The sequence below is a fragment of the Scardinius erythrophthalmus genome, assembly GCF_964197995.2.
Source record: "Scardinius erythrophthalmus genome assembly, chromosome: 3".
NCBI classification, from domain to species: domain Eukaryota; kingdom Metazoa; phylum Chordata; class Actinopteri; order Cypriniformes; family Leuciscidae; genus Scardinius; species Scardinius erythrophthalmus.
This window is the reverse complement of record NC_138223.1, coordinates 9,255,274-9,277,250: the sequence shown is the minus strand read 5'-3', so window position 1 is coordinate 9,277,250 and position 21,977 is coordinate 9,255,274. Positions and strand designations below refer to the sequence as shown.

At 37.6% G+C, this 21,977-nt stretch overlaps 2 protein-coding genes across 2 annotated transcripts; one reads left to right on the top strand and one right to left on the bottom strand.

Annotated features, from left to right (window-relative positions):
• The first annotated feature begins 1,142 nt into the window (after positions 1-1,142).
• On the top strand, positions 1,143-13,464 carry LOC308688426 (FERM domain-containing protein 7). The gene is made up of 12 exons (XM_081361443.1): positions 1,143-1,261; positions 5,729-5,833; positions 6,460-6,502; positions 7,494-7,572; positions 7,671-7,768; positions 7,886-8,000; positions 9,074-9,221; positions 9,353-9,448; positions 10,081-10,244; positions 11,296-11,364; positions 12,192-12,267; positions 12,340-13,464. Exons 1-12 carry the CDS (start codon positions 1,145-1,147, stop codon positions 13,390-13,392), a joined length of 2,163 nt encoding a protein of 720 aa, XP_081217569.1. The 5' UTR covers positions 1,143-1,144; the 3' UTR covers positions 13,393-13,464.
• A 2,738-nt stretch (positions 13,465-16,202) lies between these two features.
• pip4p1b (phosphatidylinositol-4,5-bisphosphate 4-phosphatase 1b) lies at positions 16,203-21,439 on the bottom strand. Its single transcript, XM_081361451.1, has 7 exons — positions 21,198-21,439; positions 19,789-19,979; positions 19,564-19,670; positions 18,786-18,891; positions 18,626-18,678; positions 18,444-18,534; positions 16,203-18,346 (listed from the first exon to the last, which is right to left on the bottom strand). Exons 1-7 carry the CDS (start codon positions 21,298-21,300, stop codon positions 18,203-18,205), a joined length of 795 nt encoding a protein of 264 aa, XP_081217577.1. The 5' UTR covers positions 21,301-21,439; the 3' UTR covers positions 16,203-18,202.
• Between the last annotated feature and the right edge of the window lie 538 nt (positions 21,440-21,977).

Below are 21,977 nucleotides of genomic sequence, written 5' to 3'. Positions count from 1 at the left end.
CGCTTGCCACTATATTTTTGATTACGATGGTACATTCATTATATTTTTTATTTTTTAAATCTTTCTGACTTTAGAATATAAACCACTTTCTGACTTTTAAAAATAGGCCCAATTGTTTTTAAAGGGTTAGTTCACCCAAAAATGAAAATTCTGTCAGTAATTACTCACCCTCATGTTGTTCCAACCATGTAAGTCTTTCGTTCATCTTCGGAACACAAATTAAGATATTTTTGATGAAATCTGACAGAATTTTGACTCCTCCATAGGCTTCCAGTGTGACCGAAACTCACCGGCCCAGAATAGTTATTAAAACATCGTTAAAATAGTCCAAGTAACTACAGTGGCACTACATTAAGTTTATCATGCGACGAGAATACTTTTTGTGCGCAAAAACAAACAAAAATAACGACTTTATTCCACTTTTCATTTCCTTCTCTCTGGGCCTCGTAGTGTTTTTGCGCTGCGCGTCTGTGTTGCACGTCATCACGCAACACACACATGACCGGCGTCGGCCAATAGTGAGCCTACGTGGTGACGTGTAACACAGACGCGCTGCGCAAAAACACTACGCAAACCAACTAGACATCCAGAGAGAAGGAAATGAATAGTGGAATAAAGTCGTTATTTTTGTTTGTTTTTGCGCACAAAAAGTATTCTCGTCGCTTGATATACTTAAGATTGAGCCACTGGAGTCACTTGGACTATATTAACGATCTCTTTAATAACTTTTCTGGGCCAGCAAGTTTCGGTCACACTGGAAGCCTATGGAGGAGTGAAACATGGCTCAGATTTCATCAAAAATATCTTAATTTGTGTTCCGAAGATGAACGAAGGTCTTACGCGGTTGGAACAACATGAGGGTGAGTAATTACTGACAGAATTTTAATTTTTGGGTGAACTAACCCTTTAAGCTGCAGGCAGTTCTGTAGTAAAATGTGAGTGTGTGAGTGGGGGGAAATTGTGTAAAAACCAGAGCAGAAATGAGCTTTTCTCCAGAAGTTGTGGAGTTTGCAGGTTAAGGTGGTCGTATGGAGACATATTACCTCTCAACCTCAGAATACACGGTGGAAAACACACAGGCCGACAGACAGGTGCTCGGAAAATCAAACAGGGCCGGTGATGATGATGATGATGATGATGTGTGATGGAACAGAAGCAGCTGGTCAGCAGAGCTCCGGCTTCAGCTCCTCTTACAGGTTCCGCTCCGCCGTATCAAAACAAGAGATTACATTCACCTGCCGAGGAATACAGAGCACAAAAGGTGAGGACGAGAGAAACAGATCAGTTGTGTGATGTTTTTTGAGGGGTTGACATGTTTTAATTAGTTGTTTGATGTCTTTGTCCTCGCACAGTTGGATATGCTATTTGCACTGCGGATGAAAGTACGCAGTTGTAACGTTACAGTATTTGTTTTTACCTGGGTCGTTGCTTAGGAATTCATAAGGAAATACTGCCATCTCGTGGCATAATACGATGAGTTGCTGCTGACGTGATTTTTCTGAACCAGACGTCACGGTTATGTTGTGGTATAGCCTCAACCTGTCGTAAACGGAGATAGATGCTACGAAGTGCTACCGAAACATAGCCTAGGCTACTACGTAGTCCTAAAACAATGTACGGAATAATGGGGTTAGGTGTCACTTTTTTCCTCCATTGAAAATTTCAGGGTTTCAGGGTTTATTCTTGAATAGGCACAAGACTGAAAATTCCATAATCCAGAGAAAAAAGATGCAGTTCACTGGTTGACCTTTTGTGACAACATGCCCCGCTATTAGGTTAGTTGCTGAACTTTGAGTAAACTAATTCTAACAAAAACAATGAAAACTATATATAGCCTATTAACATTAAAAATAGCAATGTTTATTTACTTTTTTATTTATGACTGATCAAAAGTTTGGAAACATTGCTAGTTTTAATGCTTTTGAGTCTCTAATGCTCATCAAACCTGCAATTATTTTATATAAATGTCAATATACTTTAAAATTTAATTAATTTCTGTGATGCAAAGCTGAATTTTCATCAGCCATTACAGTATCAGTCTTCAGTGTCACATGATCCTTCAGAAATCTATCAAATATGCTGATCTGATGCTCAGTCATCAATGTTGGAAACAGTTGTGCTTGCTTAATATTTTTTTGGAACCTGTGATATGAAGCTGATGAATAAAAAGTTCAAATGAAGAGCATTTATTAAAAATAGAAATATTTTCTACTAATATAAATCTTTACTATCACTTTTTATACATTTAACACATCCTTGCTGAATAAAAGAAGCCTATTGATTTCTTTAAAAAAAAAGATATGTACTGACCCCAAACTTTTGAACAGTAGTGTAGCCTATATTGTTACAAAATATTTCTATTTTGAATAAATGCTGTTCTTTTAAACGTTTTATTCATCAAAGAATCCTGAAAAAAGTATCACAGGTTACAAAAAATATTAAGCAGCGCAACTGTTTCCAACATTGATAATAAATCAGCATATTAGAATGATTTTTGAAGGATCATGTGACACTGAGGACTTGAGTAATGATGCCATTTTTCTAGTATTTTTTTCTTTCTTTCTGTATTTTTAATCAAGACTAGCGTTGATTGTAACGCGTGTGGTGTAGATGCTCTGCACTGAGATCAGATACAGTAGTGCTGCTGATGCTGCTCAGTTTAAGAACAGTCGTCACGAGACCGCCGCGCGCTACTCCCTCACTACAGCATCAAACCGATAATGATCCACATTATGGACACTCTGTCCTTTATTTAAATGAAAAAGTGTGGTGTTTAAACCCTAAAGGTGCAGAAGATGGGGGATAAGTTCGAGTTGCTGAAGACACCTGTCAATAGGACAGCTGCGCGGAAGAAGAACAAGAACGAGAAACTGCGATTACGCGTCATCTTCTTAGACGACAGCGAGAGAGTTTTCGAGGTGGAGGTGAGATATAATATGTATATATTTATACAGAACGGGGCAAGTTGTCACATTGGGGCTATGTCTGAGGTAACTATAAGGTCCGCAAGCGCTTGTTTTCTATAATGATTTTGTATGCTGGTTTCAAAAACCTTTTTTAAATCTGCGGTTCTTAACCGATCATTTTTTGTGTGTGAATTTTGTCTCCAAACTAAAATTCAATTGCATTTTTATATATAGCCTATATATTGTGTAAACAGATTAATAATAAAAACACACTGGCATGCATTCAGACAGGTTCAGCTGCAAAAATGAAGGTAGACTTTAACTGAAAGTAAACTGTAGGCTAGTTGTCATAAATGTCAGGTTGGGGCAAGTTGCCATATTTACTTGTTCCCCAAATAATGGTTTGATATATCTGTTTGTTACCTTTTTTTACTTAGGCCTATGTTTGATTAATTGTTCAAAATTGTTGTACAGTTAAAATTTGACCCCATATTTTGACAACTCTATTGAGGCATGTTGTCAGAAAAGGACAGAATGTGTTCAGTGAACTGTATTTTTATTTTTATGGGAAATAAAAGTGTAGCTTTTTTGTGCCTGAGACTTCAAGCTATTTAGCAATGGTTTCAATGGTTTCAAGCTTTCAAAAATAACCCTATAGCCTGTGAAATGTTCAGTGAAGTAAAAAGTGTGACAACAAGCCCGGTCTAATTACATTTTGCAATGTTTCTTTCCCTGTATAAATAATCACTGACGTATGTGTAGCTGGTAACAAGGACAATACTTAATTTTGACGTTTAATATGTTTGCAGTAATGCATCTCTTTGAAATCATTCTTTAAAAAAAATCTTTAAAAACCCCTAAAACAGGCTAAATTCTTTGTTATTCAACACATCATCCTTGTGGTCTAGTCTGTGTGTGTGTGTGTGAGGGTTTCTCTCACTTTTGCTGTGTTTTGCTTGTAAAGGAGCATCATTTCATGTCCCATTATCTGCTTGCTGCTTCTGCTTCATGGGGGATGCTCTCTGTGTGTGTGTGTGTGTGTGTGTGTGTGTGTGTGTGTGTGTGTGTGTGTGTGTGTGTGTGTGTGTGTGTGTGTGTGTACATGCCTGGGGGTTTTCACTGCTTTTGCACAGCACAATCTTGTCCTACCAGTCAGAAAAAGCAGGTGAGATATAAAGTCAGGGTGGTGGGGAGATGGACAGAAAAAAAGGAAAGAGAGTGAGTGAATCAGTGAGTGAATGAGTGAGAGAGTTAGTGCCCGTGAGGCATGTGTGTGTCTGAATAGGGGTAAATATCATGGCCTACACCGAACAGAAGCTTGTCCTGGCCTCATTCCAGAGAGCACGCCAGCATTCCCCTACACCCTCGGGCAAAATAGGCAATTAGTATAGAGGCAGTGAAAAATACAAGAAATCGGAGTGAAAGATGTCAGGTTGTAGAGAGACGATCTGTTGTTTTAATCGATATTTGGTCAACAGAATGTAATTTCAGCATATTAAGTGGTGCTTGGCGGCTTGCTATCATTTTTAATCCTGAGGTTTAGGTTTTTCTTTATGCGTACTGTAGGTATTAAATAATGACATGAATGGGACCTTAGATTGATGAGAGCTGTGCTAGAAAAGACTTAAAAAAAGGGATAAAATATCTTGTACATTTACATTATAAGAGGGAGATATCTGTTGACCAGGCTGTAGTAACCAACCACACAGAGCATCTAGCAAATGCTTTAGTGCAGGTGACTACCAGTGTTGTTGTCGTTAACTTAAACTAAACCTATTAATAGGCATTTTTGTTAACTGAAATTAATCTGAAATGCAATAAAACATAAATATTAGAAGATAACACTTGAAAAACTTAAACGAGAATTAGAAATGTTGCCTTGGCCACGAAATTAAATAAAATAAGTTTAGGTTTAAATACTAAAATTTTAAGCTAAACAGAAATATATATATATACAAAAGCACATAAAATTAATAAAAACTAAACTACATTTAAAACTAAAAAACAAAAGCTAATTCAAAATATTAATAAATACTATACTAGCTTATAAATAATTATAAAATAGCATTATAACCACAACATTCTGGCATCATGGTGGCAACTTTTGCATGGACAAGCACAAGCCACGTTTTCTCTATTATTTGATTGTATTCCTTAGACACAACTGGTTTAAAGTGCACGTTCAATGATGATTCACTAATGATGAAAATAGCATTTGTCCTGAATAAACATTACAAAAAAGCATCATGTCTTCACACATATTTACAAAGTATGTATATTCTGACGTAACTTCACCCTAAGAGATTCACAGATCTTTATTTTTGTACTGTGGTCTATGTTTCAACCTCTCTATCTCACACTTGTTCCTTTAGACTATATCCCTCTATCTTCTTTTGTTCCTTGTCTTTGACAAGATAATGGGGAGGTTATATGCCCCGCTGTCACAGTAAATACAGGGTTTAGTGACACATCCTCACACACATATGTGCCCACAAACACACTCATCAGATAGCAACCCTGTATTTTGAGGCTGACTCAGTGAGCATCTGACTTCGCCATAATTCTGTTTGAGCAGTTCAGTTGCTGCAGATTCAATTACCAGAGAAAGTTGCTCTAACAGTCACATTCTGCTCAAATCGCACCATCTCATTAACAACCGCATTAGGTAATAGCGATGGAAGAAAGAAGCAAATCTGAGGAGTAGTTTCACAGTGACATCAAAATCAAAAGCAGCATAAATGCTGGCAGCACTGAGACCAGAATAAAATGTCATGCAAGATGTTTAAGCATTCTGTGGTTTATTGTTCTTCCTCTTCCTGCAGAGAAAGATTCTGGGTTCTGATTTCTTCAATAAGGTGTGTGGTCATCTAAAGCTGCTGGAGAAGGAGTACTTTGGCCTAGAGTTCCGTCACCATACTGGCAGCTATGTGAGTCCTTTGACCTGTCAATGATGTCAATAACAGAGTTTGAACATAAACAGCAGTCCAGCCCTTAAAGGAATAGCTCACCCTAAAATAATTAATAAGCATGTTATCATCATTTGCTCACCCTTATGGAAAACAAAAAGTAGTTATTTCAATAATGTAGTTGGTCACGGAATCTACAACTTTTAAGGATGTAAAAGCATCATAAAAGTGACCCATATTTTGAGTCTTTTTAGGTCTAATAAAGATAGCTTTCCATGATGAACTGACAGAAATTATAGCTATTGCTCATTGAAGACTTTGAAATCTGCCAAACTCTTTGCAGTGACTTCATGTGAGAAGTAGCTATGACCTTTTGAGTGTGAGTTTTTAATGGGTTTATCCAGTTCACAAAACTGATCTGAGTGAGTTGTTCACAAATCAAAATTGATCAGTGATCTCATTATCAGTGAATAATGACTTTAAATTCAGTCTGTAGAAAATACAAAGCTACATCAGGCTGAACAATGACAGAATTTTTATTTTGGGGTGAACTGTCCCTTGAAATAGTTGCTTTATCTACACTTGTCAAATGGATATTTGTATACTGCAATAGGAAATTAAATCATGTCTTAATGTTTATTATACAGGTCTGGCTTGAACTCCTGAAACCAGTGGCTAAGCAAATCAAAAGTAAGTTTTCTTCTATTAATCAAGGTCCACTTGATTCATTTTCAATTGATTATTGGTTCAGCACATGCTTGTTAACTTATGCTGACTTATAATACTGGTGAATGGTGTGCCAATTTTAGTCAAGTTTTATTGGCAAGGAAAAAGGATTAAGTAATCCTAATATATTTTGGGATATCTGCTATCTATATAAATTAGACTAGAGCATCTGCAACATTGGGCCATAAAATCATTCATTCATGGGCCATTTCAGTTGCATCCAACTCTTAGTGATTCTATGGGCCATCACTTGCCTTATGCAGAGAGACTGTTCGTCAGTTTTCTTGGCGATGATTTTTCCGGGATAGGTCACAGGGTCTTCCCCAACCCCATCACATGGCTTGGGACTCACACACGTATACACACTCCTAGGACAAATTTGTAGCATCTCCAATTCACTGCATGTTTTCGAACTGTGTTGGAAACTGGAGCATGGAGAAAACCCACGCCGACACAGCGAGAACACAGTTTCTTCGACAGTTCTACCCACTGCACCACCTGGGCCATAAAATAGGGCATATCAAAAAAAGTGATTTAGAAATCCAACTTGCCCCCAAAACACTTTGACATAACACTCATTATACTGGCCATGTAGAAAACTCCTCAAACAGCTAAAAATGCTTCATGTCAGCAGCATTTTTTGCAAATGAACATACTTTTAAAATTATATAAAATATACTGTATCTTGAGAATGTACCCCCTGGCACATCTTACCCCACTTTCTAGATGCTTTCTGTATCCTCTAATATGAATATGTGGTCTCAGAAGTTAGTATTTTCCAATTACTGATTCAGCTTTTCCCTAGACTTGAGCTTTTTTTTTACCATCCCAGATGCTTAACCATTAAACTATCAATGTCCACTTGAACCTTTGCCTTTAGTTAATATTAAGATTATTAATAAAGTAGGTTTAACGCTATTTTTATGGGTCAAAAAACATTGTGGTCTTCCCATAGATACCAGTGATGTGGCGTTCCATTTTATAGTGAAATTTTTCCCTCCTGACCCAGGACAACTGCAGAGAGGCTTAACCAGGTAAACCCCAAGCACATGATTATCTAATATATATAGACCGACAAATAGATGGTAATAGGTGATATGAGTTCAGTCTGACTGCTGCCTCTTTTATACAGGTATCTGTTTGCCCTTCAGATCAAACAGGATCTGTCAAATGGCAGCCTCACCTGTAACGACAACAGCGCCGCCCTGCTGGTCTCTCATATACTGCAAGGTAGCTCCTTTTATCTCATTGAAAGTTTACATGCCATCAAAATACAAAGCTTCCCAATCTTATCAGTTTGATTATCATATACACTTTACGGTTTTTCCTCTCTGTCCCCCTTTGTAGCAGAAATTGGGGATTATGACGACGAGTTGGATGCTCATCATCTTGAAAATAAGCAATACGTGCCAAACCAGGAGTACTTGGACCACAAAATCATTCGGTTTCACAAAAAGCACAGGTAACATACAGCTACACACCGTACGAGCATATCAAAATGATATGTCCATTAACATGCAGCTCTTAAAGGGATACTTCACCTCTGGAAAGATGAATGTGTATTTAAAATAGGTCATTTATGTAGAAGAAATGTGAAGAAATTTTTTAATTTGGAGCTTTCTAGACTGAGAAAAGCCAGAAAATGTATTTTTGGCTTATGTGAATGAAAGACAACAACTCCCTGAATGCACTTGCTTCGCTGCCCTAGGAGGCCACGCCTACCGGTTAGAGAGCGCAGTTGAAAACAACAAGGTTAGGCTACCAGTGAGTCTCCGTGACGAGTCTGCCTGGGATTTCGAGTTCGCCCAAAATGTCCGGGATTCGGCTTTTGCGTTCTACAGTTGCCATTCATCATGTTTACTGTGGCGAGCGAGCAGGACGAGGCTGACGGCCGCGGGAGAACGGCGCGAGGCCGGTGGCGTGATTACTGAGACGCGACAGTCTCTCACGGAGGTGCGGGAATTTTCTTCGCAATGTTAAAACTCACATCAACCGATCACTTGTTTAGCGTTCATGTAAACACTACATTCAGATTCACCAATCGGAATGAATTCAGTTAGATTGAAACAAGAGGTGTGCATGTAAACAATGAATGGCGACCGCAGAGAGCAAAAGCTGAATCCCGGACATTTTGAACGAAGTCCGGGAAAAGGAGGATTAGCCTGCAAGCTTAGCTTCCAAAGAAAGACAGCTGACACTGTGTGTACATTATGTGAGTGAGATCCCACCCTCTATGGGCGGGTTGAACACATGCGTGACAGCCCCTACTACTGGCTGTAGTCTTTAGCCTCTGACCAGAAAATCCTCAGATGACGCAAAATGACAATTTTTTCCAGACAAAAAATACATAAATCTCTCCTCTCAGGGGGATATGAGGGTGGAAAGCACGGTAATTCTAAAATACTACAGGTTTTCTACTAATACAAAGCTTAATGCTAAATCCTGAAGTATCCCTTTAAAAGTGTACAGTATGCCCTGACAGAGGTGTAATTGAACATCTTTAATTTTGTTCATTAACATGGATTTTGGTGACAGAAGTCACACTCCTGCTGAATCAGATGTGCATTTGCTGGAGGTTGCCCGCAAAATGGACATGTACGGGATCCGCCCTCACCCTGCCCATGATGGAGAAGGCATGAGAATCAATCTCGCTGTCACACATATGGGGGTACTCGTTTTTCAGGTACTGTACAAAAAGATATGCTTAAATTTAAATTAAGATTAACGCATAATTTGAAAGACGCATCAGAATAAATATATACAACAACCTTAAATGAAATATAAACTCTCTCTTACATATTTTACCGTTATCAGGGAAACACAAAGATCAATACCTTCAGCTGGGCCAAGATCCGTAAGCTGAGCTTCAAGAGGAAAAATTTCCTTATCAAACTCCACACTGAAACTGGGGTGAGACACAAACAATCCCTCCATTACGACCACTGTTTGGAAACTGGGGGGAAAAGAATTCAATAGTTCCTCTGCAACACTTGAAATTATATTTCTCTTCATATATTATATCTGCAAGTTGCAACATTAGTGCTGACTTCTAGATTTACATTTAGTCATTTAGCAGACGTTTTTATCCAAAGCTGGTAGACTTACAAATGAGGAACACCAGAAGCAATTTATCATGAGAGAGACAACAATGTGATAGAAAAGAATAGAAAGATAAAGCACATAAAAAAAGTAGGCAGATGCACAACTTTTGTTTCTCCTCTTAAATAATCAGCACCACTAAATTTACATTTACATCTATGCAGAGGCTTCTATGCAAAAGAAACTTACATTGTATTCAAGGTACACATTTGATCAGTTCATGCATTCCCTGGGAATCAAACCCATGACCTTGATGTTGCTAGCGGAGGCCTCTACTTTTGAAATGTTAAATATTTTATATTTATTAGTATTTAGTCATTAGTATTGGAATGTGTTTCTACTAAGCTAGCATCTGAAAGCATAAAAAAAAGCCATTTTTAATTTGAGTCTGAAAAGGATTTAACAATATTAATCTGTCATTCACTCAACTCTTACTGTATTAGCCTTCGAGGAGGGACACTGTTGAATTTTCCATGGCCAGCAGAGATGTGTGTAAGGCGTTTTGGAAAATGTGTGTGGAGTATCACGCTTTCTTCAGACTTGCTGAGGAGCCCAAGTCACATCAAAAGTCCATTCTGTCCAGCAAAGGATCCAGTTTCAGATACAGGTATGTGTGTGAGAGAGAACGACTTTAGATATGTGGAATGCAATAAGAAGCCCCAGTTGTCTAATACTTTATGCTATGATCCTTGGTAAGCATCTTCCATGAACCCTCTGAGAGTGTGTAATGAAGATATTAAATAGAGCAGTTCTAATCTTTTTTTCTGAACACACAACTAGGCGACATTACATGTGTCTAGCGTTATGACAAAGTTGAGAATAGTTTTACTTGATGCAAAAGAGCAGCAATGTAGCAACATGATCAGATACTATAGTTGAGTGAAGGCAAGATGGAGAAGTAATATCAGTGAGTGATTTTACTCTTCTATATAATGTCTCTGCCCACATGCATGAACAATTATGTGTAGAAAACCATATCAGAATATGTCAGCATTCTGAGCTAGATTGATTCATCTATTGAGAAACATTCATTTTGTTCAGGTCATGATGCATCATGGACTGCTGGATTTTATCTAGAAAGCTGCATGAAAAAATGAATGTAGAAATAGAATAGTATCTTTTTCTTAATATTAAACTGATAAAAAATAACAGTAAAGACTTTTACATTGTTATCAAAAAATCTATTTAAATGAATGTGCTTTTTTAACTTTCTATTCATCAAAGAATAGAAAATCAGTTTCCACAAAAATATTATGCAACACAACTGTTTTCAACATTGATAATAATGATAAATGTTTCTTGAGCACAAAATCAGCATTTAAATTGTAATAATATTTCACAATATACCCTTTCACTGTATTTTGATCATATAAAAACAGCCTTGGTGAGCATAAGGAAACTTCTTTTCAAAATATTACCAACCCCAAATATTTGAATGGTAGTGTATACCAGCCCATTAGTGATTTGTTTTTCAAAAGCTCTGGCCAGTTATGCAACCCACAAATAACATTAGGACATTCCAGTGGCAGGGAATCCAAATATTCAAGAAAACAACTCTCAGTGTGAACAAGACTTGATGAGATTCTTTTTGCACCATGCACCTCAGCAACAATTGTCTTGTAAAAAATATTTTTCTGCTTTCGGTTGTGGTGTTGTAGTGGCAGGACACAGAAGCAACTTCTTGAGTGTGTGGGCTCTGGAGGCAAGAAACATTTGCCTTTTGAAAGGTAAGATGTTATGTTATGTTGGGTGTTGTTGAGAAAACGTTTCTGCATACATTTTGTGTGTGATTTTTTTCTGTGCCACTAGTGGGACTAATGATTTCCCAAACACTCTTGCAGTCTTCTATTTGATTAGACAATTAGGTAGCCTTAACTAACACCACTGGTTGGGTCAACGTTACTATATTGAGCCACTCAAACTAAGCGCAATTCTGAAACCTACAACGTCATGGACAGTCAAATAATGACCACTCCAAGTCCACAAGACCACAAGTACACATCAAGTGCACCATTTGGGACAGGAACCAACAGAGCAATGTTAAAAGCACCACAAAGTTTACGTCTTTTGGGAAAGTCAACCTACAATTGGTTTAAAATTGTCTCTGAACATTAAACTGGGATGCGTTTGGACATTTTCCCCTTTAATGGTTGGTACACATTGTACGATTTTGGGCTGTCTCAGATGAAAGATGACCAATCCTAGCGATTTCTGTGGTCAAAATTTTGCATGCCAAGTTGGCCTCTTTTCCCTAGCCGTGACTGCGCCCCTATTCTCCTCTTCGCTTCCTCCTCTTTTTTCAGTGAAGATTAAAACCACAATTGGCAAAGTGTGATTCATTTTGCTCTATTTGTTTACCACTAGCACATGCTGATGATGTGTTAGTCTTCTATTCTAACTTGCGTCGCAGCCTACGGTTCTATAGGTGTCATACAGTCTACATACATGTGTGATTTGTAATGATCTTGTAGGATTGTCGAAATTGCACAGTCTATAGCAGGCATAAGTTACAAGAATGGATTGATCTACAGCCTGTGTTGCACCTTTTTTTCAGAAGTTACTGCAAGTCTGAATACGACACTCGACAGTGCAGATCCTCTCCTGACATACTGACTGACGTCTCTAAGCAGGTATTGTACTTGTTTCTTACATTTCAGATGTGTATTTGAATCCACATGTTCTCATGTTTCTTTCTCACATAGCTGTACGAGCATCTACCTCCTGGCCCAACTGTTGCTGGGCAACAGAGTGAACAAACAGGCGTAGCCAAGCGCAGCCTATCTGCGATGGAAGTCATGTTCACTAATGAGCTTGAGCGATCCAGGCCCTTGTCAAGAAATCCTGCCTTCTCAAGCAACTCCGCCTCGCCCAAGCTTCGTTCCCTGTCTACATCAGGAGAAGAACATCGTGGTAGAGGAGCCCAGAGACAGAAGGCAAAGAGACGATTGTCTCCTAACGCCCAACATCTCGTGCTCCTCTATCCTAACGCGCCCCACCTCCAGTTCCACCCTGTGCTGCCCACTTTCCCACTTACCACTCACCCTTACCTACTGCAAGACCATACGTCTTCATCCCTAGACCGCCTCCCTCAAACCTATCACAACCATGTGCCTCTGCAATACTTTCCCAGACAAATTGCTCACTCGTCCTTGCCGTCCTCTTGCTTGTCGCCACAACTTCAGAAGCAGCAGGAAAGGCTCCATCCTGCTGGCCTGGGATCAGCCGAATCGAGACTGTACCCCAGAGGAGGACTAGGGCTGAGGGCTGGGTTGAATAGGAAGCTGGACTTGAATAGAGTGGAAGCAGGCCATTACAGCGACGACTCCTCCTTTCAGACCGGCTTGCCGCGCCGAACCTCAAGCCAACCAGACTTCAAATTCCAGCGACCTACACTTGCCTCAAACGCCGCTGCATACGCATCCGAGTATCGCCCGCTGGGATATTATCCACACCTTTCTCGACACCAGGTTCCTGCCAGGCCCACCTACCTTCCTCTAAGTCCTGCCCCTCTCCCGGAAAGACCCACTTCTTTATGTGTACTCGGCACAGGTAGTTATAGTGATTCGGATTCAGACACCTTCTACCCATACTTTCCTGCATTGGGTAAAGTGGTACGTTCTGGACCACTGGCACGCATGCGCTTTTCTTCTGGAAGCCTCCAACTTGATGAAGAGGATGGAGAGGAAGAGGACTCGGATTGCCCGAATGATCAGGAAAACACAACTATTACCACTGTTAAGGTGATGAAGTTGTAGTAGCCATGCTTAGAATTTTGGCCCTGAATGATGGGACTCAACAAATAAAATAAACTATTAAAGGAACACACCAACTTTTTGGGACTTTAGCTTATTCACCGTATCCCCCAGAGTTAGATAAGTCCATACATACCTTTTTCATCTCCGTGATTTACTCCAACTCTGAGCGAACTCTCTGCTCCTCACGACGGGGCTTCTCAGGTGCTGCGAGCAAATCACTCCGCCCCAGTAGCAGTGCTTCGCCTTCTGATAATATAGTTCCCAGTATGTATACGGTTAGAAGATGGCTGTGTCTCATGTGACCTTGTTATTTATACACGCTGTGATTATACAAATCACAACATGTAAATAGGAAAATGTTGGCGTTATTTTGTTACTTATTGGGAGCAGTATGCTAGCTGGAGCCGTTTACCTCCAGTCTTTGTGCTAAGCTAGCTATCTAACTCTGGGGGATACAGTGAGTAAGCTAAAGTCCCAAAAAGTCGGCGTGTTCTTTTAAGTCCTACAGACATTGCACTCTCAGAAGAAATGGTACAAGTCTGTCATGGGGCGGTACCCTTTCCAAAGGTACACTAAAAGCATTAAAAGCCTAAAAGGGTACTGCCACGGTGACAGATTTTGTACCTTTTTTTCTGAGAGTGTGTGGTAGTAACAAAAACAGAGGGGCACATTATTAATCAGGTGACATACAGTAAGGTAATATTTCTGTAAATAAGAAAAAAAGGGGAAGTATTTCAAGTCAATTTGCATCTCTGATTTAAGGCCCTGTTTACACCTGGATCTGTAGACAGAAATGCAATATAATATACATAACTGTTTTCAGTGGTGTATAAAGACCTTACATAATGAACTGTTATGTTTTTATTAACTTAGAATGAGCCACTTCTATCTACATACACCATGCAAAGAAGCTAGCTAAAGTCAGCGAATAAAACACTGACACAATGATGAACAAGTAACAATCATATTTGCAATAACATATCGTTTTACTGAATAGTAAAGTAAACATAATTTCTTAATGTATCTTTGTAAAGAAACCTCATTGCTTAACTGGCTACTCTCTGCTGTCTCAGACAATGACATATTTTCCTGTTGGCCACCTTTTGTTTGCAATTCGCAACCTCACCACTAGATAAAAATCACACACTGCACCTTTAAGATGCATTTTGGTCGATCGGAAGTGGAGGATGCTAAATAAATTGTGGTTGAATGTGTTTGAACAGCCACAAAAGACCACCAACTCTCCACCTACTGATTTAATGCGCGCTGTAGCCAAATGGGATTTACACTTCGAGCCAACACCCAAGTTTGGTTTGAAGAAAAACTTGCCAAGCACAATTTTTCTAATTCGCACTCACAGCGTTTGGTGTGGTCTTGCGGCTATCAGAGCAGAAACAAAATCATCAAGCATCGTGCTCTCCGTGTGGTTTTCCGTCATTTCCGTGTCCATTAGATCGAAAGATTTGAAAAACCCGTATATTTACCTGCCCATAGACCCTCCCCTTGAAGAAATCTGGACAGAAGTGGTTGAAAGTGGACAAAAGAGACGGATTAAAACACAGGTTTAAACGGTTATGTGTATGCCTCCTCTACTTGTGATCTGATCGACCAAAACGCATCTTAATACCAGGTATAAACAAGGCCTAGTTATATTTTGTTGTAAGCTGCTGTGAATTTATTTAAATGTATAGTTCAACCTGATATGAAAATTCTGTCATCATTTACTCATCCTCATGTCATTCCAAACCTGTTTGGCTTTCTTCTGTGGAGTACAAGAAGAAAAGGATGGATCAATCAGATACCTGAATGAATCATTCAGAATAGTTGAAGTGGATCAACATGAAAAGACTTGCTAAGATTTCCTTCAAAACTGTGTTGCATGGAATTTGAAATAACACAAGGCTCTGTAAATGATGACTAAAGTGTCTTGGGTAAACTATGCCTTTAATTATTCATTATTTCATAAAATGTTCTAATCAGTGACTAATCATTCTGTGGTGATTCTGGTTAAATCTTAATTTTTAGGAAACATAAAGCCAAGTCCATGTTTATGTAACTAATAAAAACGGATTCTGTTTGCTAAAAATTAAAACAGATTTTCAGATGTTTGTGTAATGGGACTGGGAAAACACTAGGAATTCTTTCTTTGACATTTGTGCTACCAGTGATATGTATTTAAAACATTTTTGCAAGGATGTGAAATTTTGTCAATAAATGAGGTATGTAATTAATTGCAAAGTCAAGCTCATTTAGCACTACAAGGTTGCATTTTAACCTTATTTAAGCTACTAGTCCTATAAATATGCTATACTCAACTTCTATCTGCCTACAAAGATAATCACTTGCACAAATTTCCTTTTGCTTAAAGTGCATGCTAATAAATACAAATTTAAAATTGCTTTATTTATATAATTTCTTTGGCGTTTTCAACCTATAACCTTTTGAAAATGTTCTGAACATAGTCCTCTGAAAAGAAAGTACATCCAAAACAGTCAGATCTAAAAGGAGTCACAGCAAAAAAAGTCCATACATGTTATAAATAATGTTAATCTAACATTACGTGACAACCATCACAAAACAGATTGTACTATATCATTATTTTTATGAAGGGCATTCTCATTCAGTTTTATTGCTGTAGCTCAAAATTAAGTGCATGAACTGATAAAAATGTATACCTTGAATGAATGCACTGCAAGTCGCTTTGCATAAAATTAATAAATGAATTTAGCCAAAAAGAGCATCAGCATTTGATTAACCTTAACATTGTACTCACTGAGTCACTGCTATAGCTTGGAAACTTACCCTACAAATGAGTTTCACCTCAGTTTTTTATTACGTTTTGTCTGTTGTCATAATTTTGTAAACGGTCAGAACCCCTAACACGCATACAAATACTCAGGAATTGTTAAAACTTTTTAGTCACAAAGGAACATACAAAAATGATCAACAACAAAATCAACAACGACAAGGATAGTATCCATTACCACGTTAAAATGTAGTGCAACCACATGTATATACATTTTAAACAAAAATTAAACAAGTAAATGCACAGTACAACTGCACAATCATGTAAACAAATCAACACGACAAAAATAAAAACTTACTGGTCACTTCTGCATTTCACAGAATAGGAATAAGTATAGTATTAGTATTAATATATATCTGTATTCTCCATTAAGAGTGCAATGCAAAGAGTTCATTTCAGCTGGAAATGATTCTATGCGATTTGTCAGCACAGGTACATTTACATCTCATTACAATCAGAAAAAACGTGCAAAAATTGTACCTTTAGGTGTACAACACCCTGTCACTGCGGGGTAAAACCCTTAAAGGGACAGCTTTGTACCTTATTTATGCCTAAAAGGGTCTAACAATACCTTAAGGGTACATATTACTACTCTAAGGTACTAATATGCATATTTTAGGGGTAATACAAAGTACTGCCCCAGTGACGAGCTGTTGTACCCCTAAAGGTACCAATTTTGCATATTTTGTTCTGATAGTGAAGATATAAGTTAATCACAGCAATGCTCCTTGATGAATATTTACATTCATCAACATTTGAAAGTTTACGTAGATTGTGTCTCTTTTAGAAATAGTCAAAATTAATAATAATCCCTGCCTGTAATCTACTGGGTAATGCTACAATTATTAATAGCATACAAGGTAGAAGGTTTTAATCCAGCTATATAACCACAGGCAGGTACAAATAATAAGCAGCGATGCTTGATTTAAAAAACAGCATAAATAAAAGTAACATACGGATCGTTCGAAATCTCTAGAATCTCTGTAATATTGCATGGTGTCAGATGTGAACTTTTTTTAGTTAGTAAGCAAAGCATAATTTGGTGCCTAAGCTGTTTTTGAGGGTGAGGATACATAGTAAGATATGCTGAATGCTGTAGGAGGACAAAAGAGGAAGGTAAGGGTTTGGTCTAAGCCTGGGCCACAGACATTCAGATCCAATGGAAAAGCAATAAAACACATTGAAAGAATAAATCAACTTCATTGTTGCCTATGATTCAATCTATAGCACATTCCAATAATTTGTGACGTTAAAATGCACTTTCTAAAAAATAGATCAGCTTTTGCTTTTTCCCCTTTTCTTCTAAACCTTCCAAATGCTTCAGTGTGTTTTCATTTCCTTTTTCTTGTTCATACCCTACAACTTTCAATAAAGCTGCAGTTCCTCTTTATATAGCAATATTTGCTTTAATTATACATTATATTTTACCGGCTACAACAACAGAGCACACTGTCATGTGAGGCACTTACAAGTTCTGTCAGCAAACAATCTCATTCTAACTATAATGCTTCCGTATATATGTGTGATACCACAATGTCAGAGTCAATTCACTGGGCAAAAAAAAACCTGTTTCAGCAGTAACTGATTCTGCAAGTTCTTGTCCTACTGACTATGCAGAAATATTTTGATTCTCTATGCGCTTTTAAAGTGTGCAGTGTTTAGGAAGCGGGTTCCCATTAGGAATGTGGACAGATTGGGTTTGAAATTTAAATTATTTGGGTGAAAAGTGGGTCATACTTTACCCCAAAAGGAATTAAAATAATAATTTAATTATAATTATCTAGAATAATAATTATTATTATTTGATTTGTTTGTTTTTCGGCCTATTGAACTTTATTTTGCATTGATTTTAGGGGGAAATATGGATTTTTACTGACAGTTCTTCACCCATTTAGACAGAACATCTCTCCATTAGCATCCCTTTTGGCTTAGTTTTCTTTTTCACTTAGACTTATTCTTGTCTTTTACACTTCATCTCGACCTCCAGCTCCTCATTGCTCACTTCTATGAGTAGTTGTGCAGTGGTTCACTGATTTTCATGCAGGCCCAATGTAGGGCTCTGACCAAAGTGATCAGCACCAGGAGAATGAAGAATACCCAGGATACATAAATCCCCTTATATTGCCGTGCATTCCACCACGTCCCAGCCTACAGAGAAAGAAAGAGAACAGAGTAAAGATATTTCCAGGCATTCTGAAATGGCAACTCTTTGAAATAATGAACTGTAAAATGCTTTTATTCTTACAATCAATCCCGCAGTCGATATGATGAAGATCAAACACAACAGGAAACATTTCAAACTCCGCTTTCTAGGGTACCTCTGGCCGATCGATGAGCTACATTGACGAAAGGAATGGAATTTACTTGTAATCAATGTAAGTGTGTGGTACTAAATAGAGGAAGGTCTATGGATAGTATTTAACGTACACTTTTCTGCAGTGTGGACACCGAGCCAATGTCCGATCTGTAAACTCTGTCCACTAAATCAACAACAGAAAGAGATTATGTTACAGATACAGTATTAAGGCAAAATTAATCAATAAAGAGCAATGAAATGTTAACTTGTATGAATAAGAAAAGTTCTCACCAGAAAAGTGTTTGCACAGTGGCCACAGGAAACCCTGGCACCGCTAGGCTGAGGATTCGGACTTTCTGCACCCAGATGAACTGGACCTAAATTGATAATTCGCTTACTGATCCCCCAAAAAGACACACATACACACAAAAACATTTAAATAACTCATTAAAATTAATATTTTATTTGACTATCTATTAAAGTCCACTGACAAAAATTGACAACCAAGGTATATGAATATACACTAAAATTCAAAAGTTTGGAGTTGATAAGATTTTTTAAAAAGTACTATACACATATATATATATATATATATATATATATATATATATATATATATATATATATATATATATACAATTTTCTATTAATTTATTATATTTTTAAAAGTAATTTATTCCTATGATGACAAAGCTGAATTTTCAACATCATTACTCCAGTCTTCAGTGTCACATGATCCTTCAGAAATCATTATAATATGCTGATTTAATGCTCAAGAAACATTTCTTCTTATTATCAAAGTTGAAAACATTATTTAACAAATATTTCTGTGGAAACCAGGATAATTTTTTTTCAGGATTCGTTGATGAATAGGAAGTTCTAAAGAACAGCACTTATTTGAAATAACTAAATAAAGGTATTAATTTATTATTGTTTTAAAAGTTTTGAACATTAATGTAGTGTAATTCAGCTTCATGGTACAGTATATATCTGATATCATCAATGTATGTTCCAAATACTGTTTTAAGAGTCATGAATTATGGTAATGTCTCCTTTTAAATTCTCTCACCAGTAAGGTCGAGGGCAGGCGATCCTCTGCGAGGTAACTTTGCAGATGAGAAGACAGTTACACGGACACCTCACATACTTCTTTCCTGCTGGAGCATTCTTTATGGGCTAGATAAACCAGGAAGTGAAGTCACAATCTAGTTCAGTTTTCATCACCTCGCTGAAACATCAAACAGTATGTATGTTTGAGGAATGGAATCCTAAACGGATGTGCTTGTTAACTCACTGTAGCCTCATTGCAGACTCCACATTTGACCACATGCTGGTGGATTTTGCCCTCCACACTAATAAGCGACTGACACACTCTGCAGCCGATGACAGAAGCACTGCCGCTCTCCGGAGAGCCCAGCGGGGAGTACGGTGGAGGAGCCTCTCCCAGCATCGACGAGGGAGGAGCTGACGGGAACGCTGGGAAATCTGGGATGGAAAGAGAGCATGAGAGAGGATGTAAGGCAAACAGAAAGTGTGGAAAATTGAAAAGGATTGTCAATGCTGCCACTAAAAATGACAATGAATATACAGAACTGGAGATTTTCCTTTGCAATATTATTAACTCTCTTATTGCATGTATTATCAAAGCAATGTTAAAAAAAATAACTTTTTGCATAAAATGGACCTTATTACTAATAATATTATGCAATATTTTTTAAATAAATCTTTGTATGTCACCTGTGAAAATAGAAAGAAATGAATAAATTATTCATTTATTTAAATATTTGCAGTGAAACAGATGGGTACTTTTACTAATATCAGAATGCAAAGAGATAAGAGCAATATTATTGAACATTTTCTTTACACATTTTTACACAACATTAACGTAATAATGAAAATATCAATTTCAGACTTATCGTATCATACCATAATAGACTTTACGCTATAGAAATGACATTCAAACTTAATTTTTTACTTAAGTTTATATAAATTATGAATATACTTTTGTTACTGTAAGTAGCCTAAATATCTGAATACATATGTATAGACAAAATATTAATAGATAGATAGAATATTTAACACCAATAAAAGGTTTATTCAACATAATCCCTTCATTATTACTAACCATATTAACTATTTAATTGCCATTTTACGTTGTTTGTGCAAAGTTAAGAAAATGTATCTTTTTTTTTTACCAAGACGAGCAACACTGTGTGTAGAAGATGGTTACATGATTACATTAACATTAATTTGTCAGTTTAAACGTTTATTGATGTTCAGGCTGATAGTCAATAGTACTTGGGCTGATATACTGATAAGCCTGAGGGCAAAACTCATGATTCCTTCAATCAGACGTTTCAGGTGTACTGTAATCTGGCACTAATCTACTTGTGCTGTGCTTAGGATCGGCAGATAACAGATTACTGCAAATGAAATCACATAATCGACATATGTTGATCTGCGAACAGTGACACACTTTATGCTCTATATAAGTCACATTAATGAATCGATAAGGGGATTCTAAATACTTTTTGCATGTGAGCGTGGGCATCATCACAGGAGCGACTGAACGCTCCAGTCGAACTGAAACAAATATAATCATAAGTTTAATTTTGCTTACGATGCACAAACATGCTGTGTAGGTAGACTGCTCAATAGGCTTTCAGACACAGCCACTGTCAATGCGGATCAGGTTTGACTCACTCTGTGGTTTGGTCAGCGGTCGGTAGGTCTCATCTACCGGTGACAGCCCGTTCTTTCCATCGAGACTGTCCGACAGCAAAGGCGATCGCTCACCGTCAGCCATGTCGTAAACGAGCACAAGTCCGCAAAAAAAAGCACGCTGTGGATGTTTGCTGCTGGTAAATGTTCTCACGAAGAGCAAAAGTGATCTGTGAAAGTAAAGCTCCAGGAAGCGTCACACAGTGTTGCCAACTATTTTCAATGGAAAGTAGCTAACGCCTCCCCTAAAAGTAGCTAAATGTCGCTAAATGACGTAATACGTCAATTAGCATATTTATGACGTCATCGCGGCGTACTTGCGTTCTGCCTGCCTAATGTTTTTTCTCATTAAAATCATGCTCACATACTGTATTTTAATATAATATAATATAATATAATATAATATAATATAGGCTATAGCCGAATGTCCAATAAAACTGTTCTCATTTACTTTTTTTTTTTTTTTTTTTGTCAGACAATAGAACGAGTAGCTATTGAATGACTGTTTTTTTTATATATGTGTAAAATTATCTGAATTGAGAGAGTTCGGGAACTGGGTGAACTAAAGCACTGTGATAGTGAGTAATACAAGTAATAAGCACAAGAAAAGAAAGGAAAATAAAATGGTCAAACTAAATTCTTTAACTATAAAACAAAAGATAAGTGATAAGTCCGTCCGTGGAAACAACACTGCTCATTCACGTCTGTTAGCTGCCGTGCTGCTGCCCTCAGCCATTCACAGAACAGGGAAGACGCAGAGAG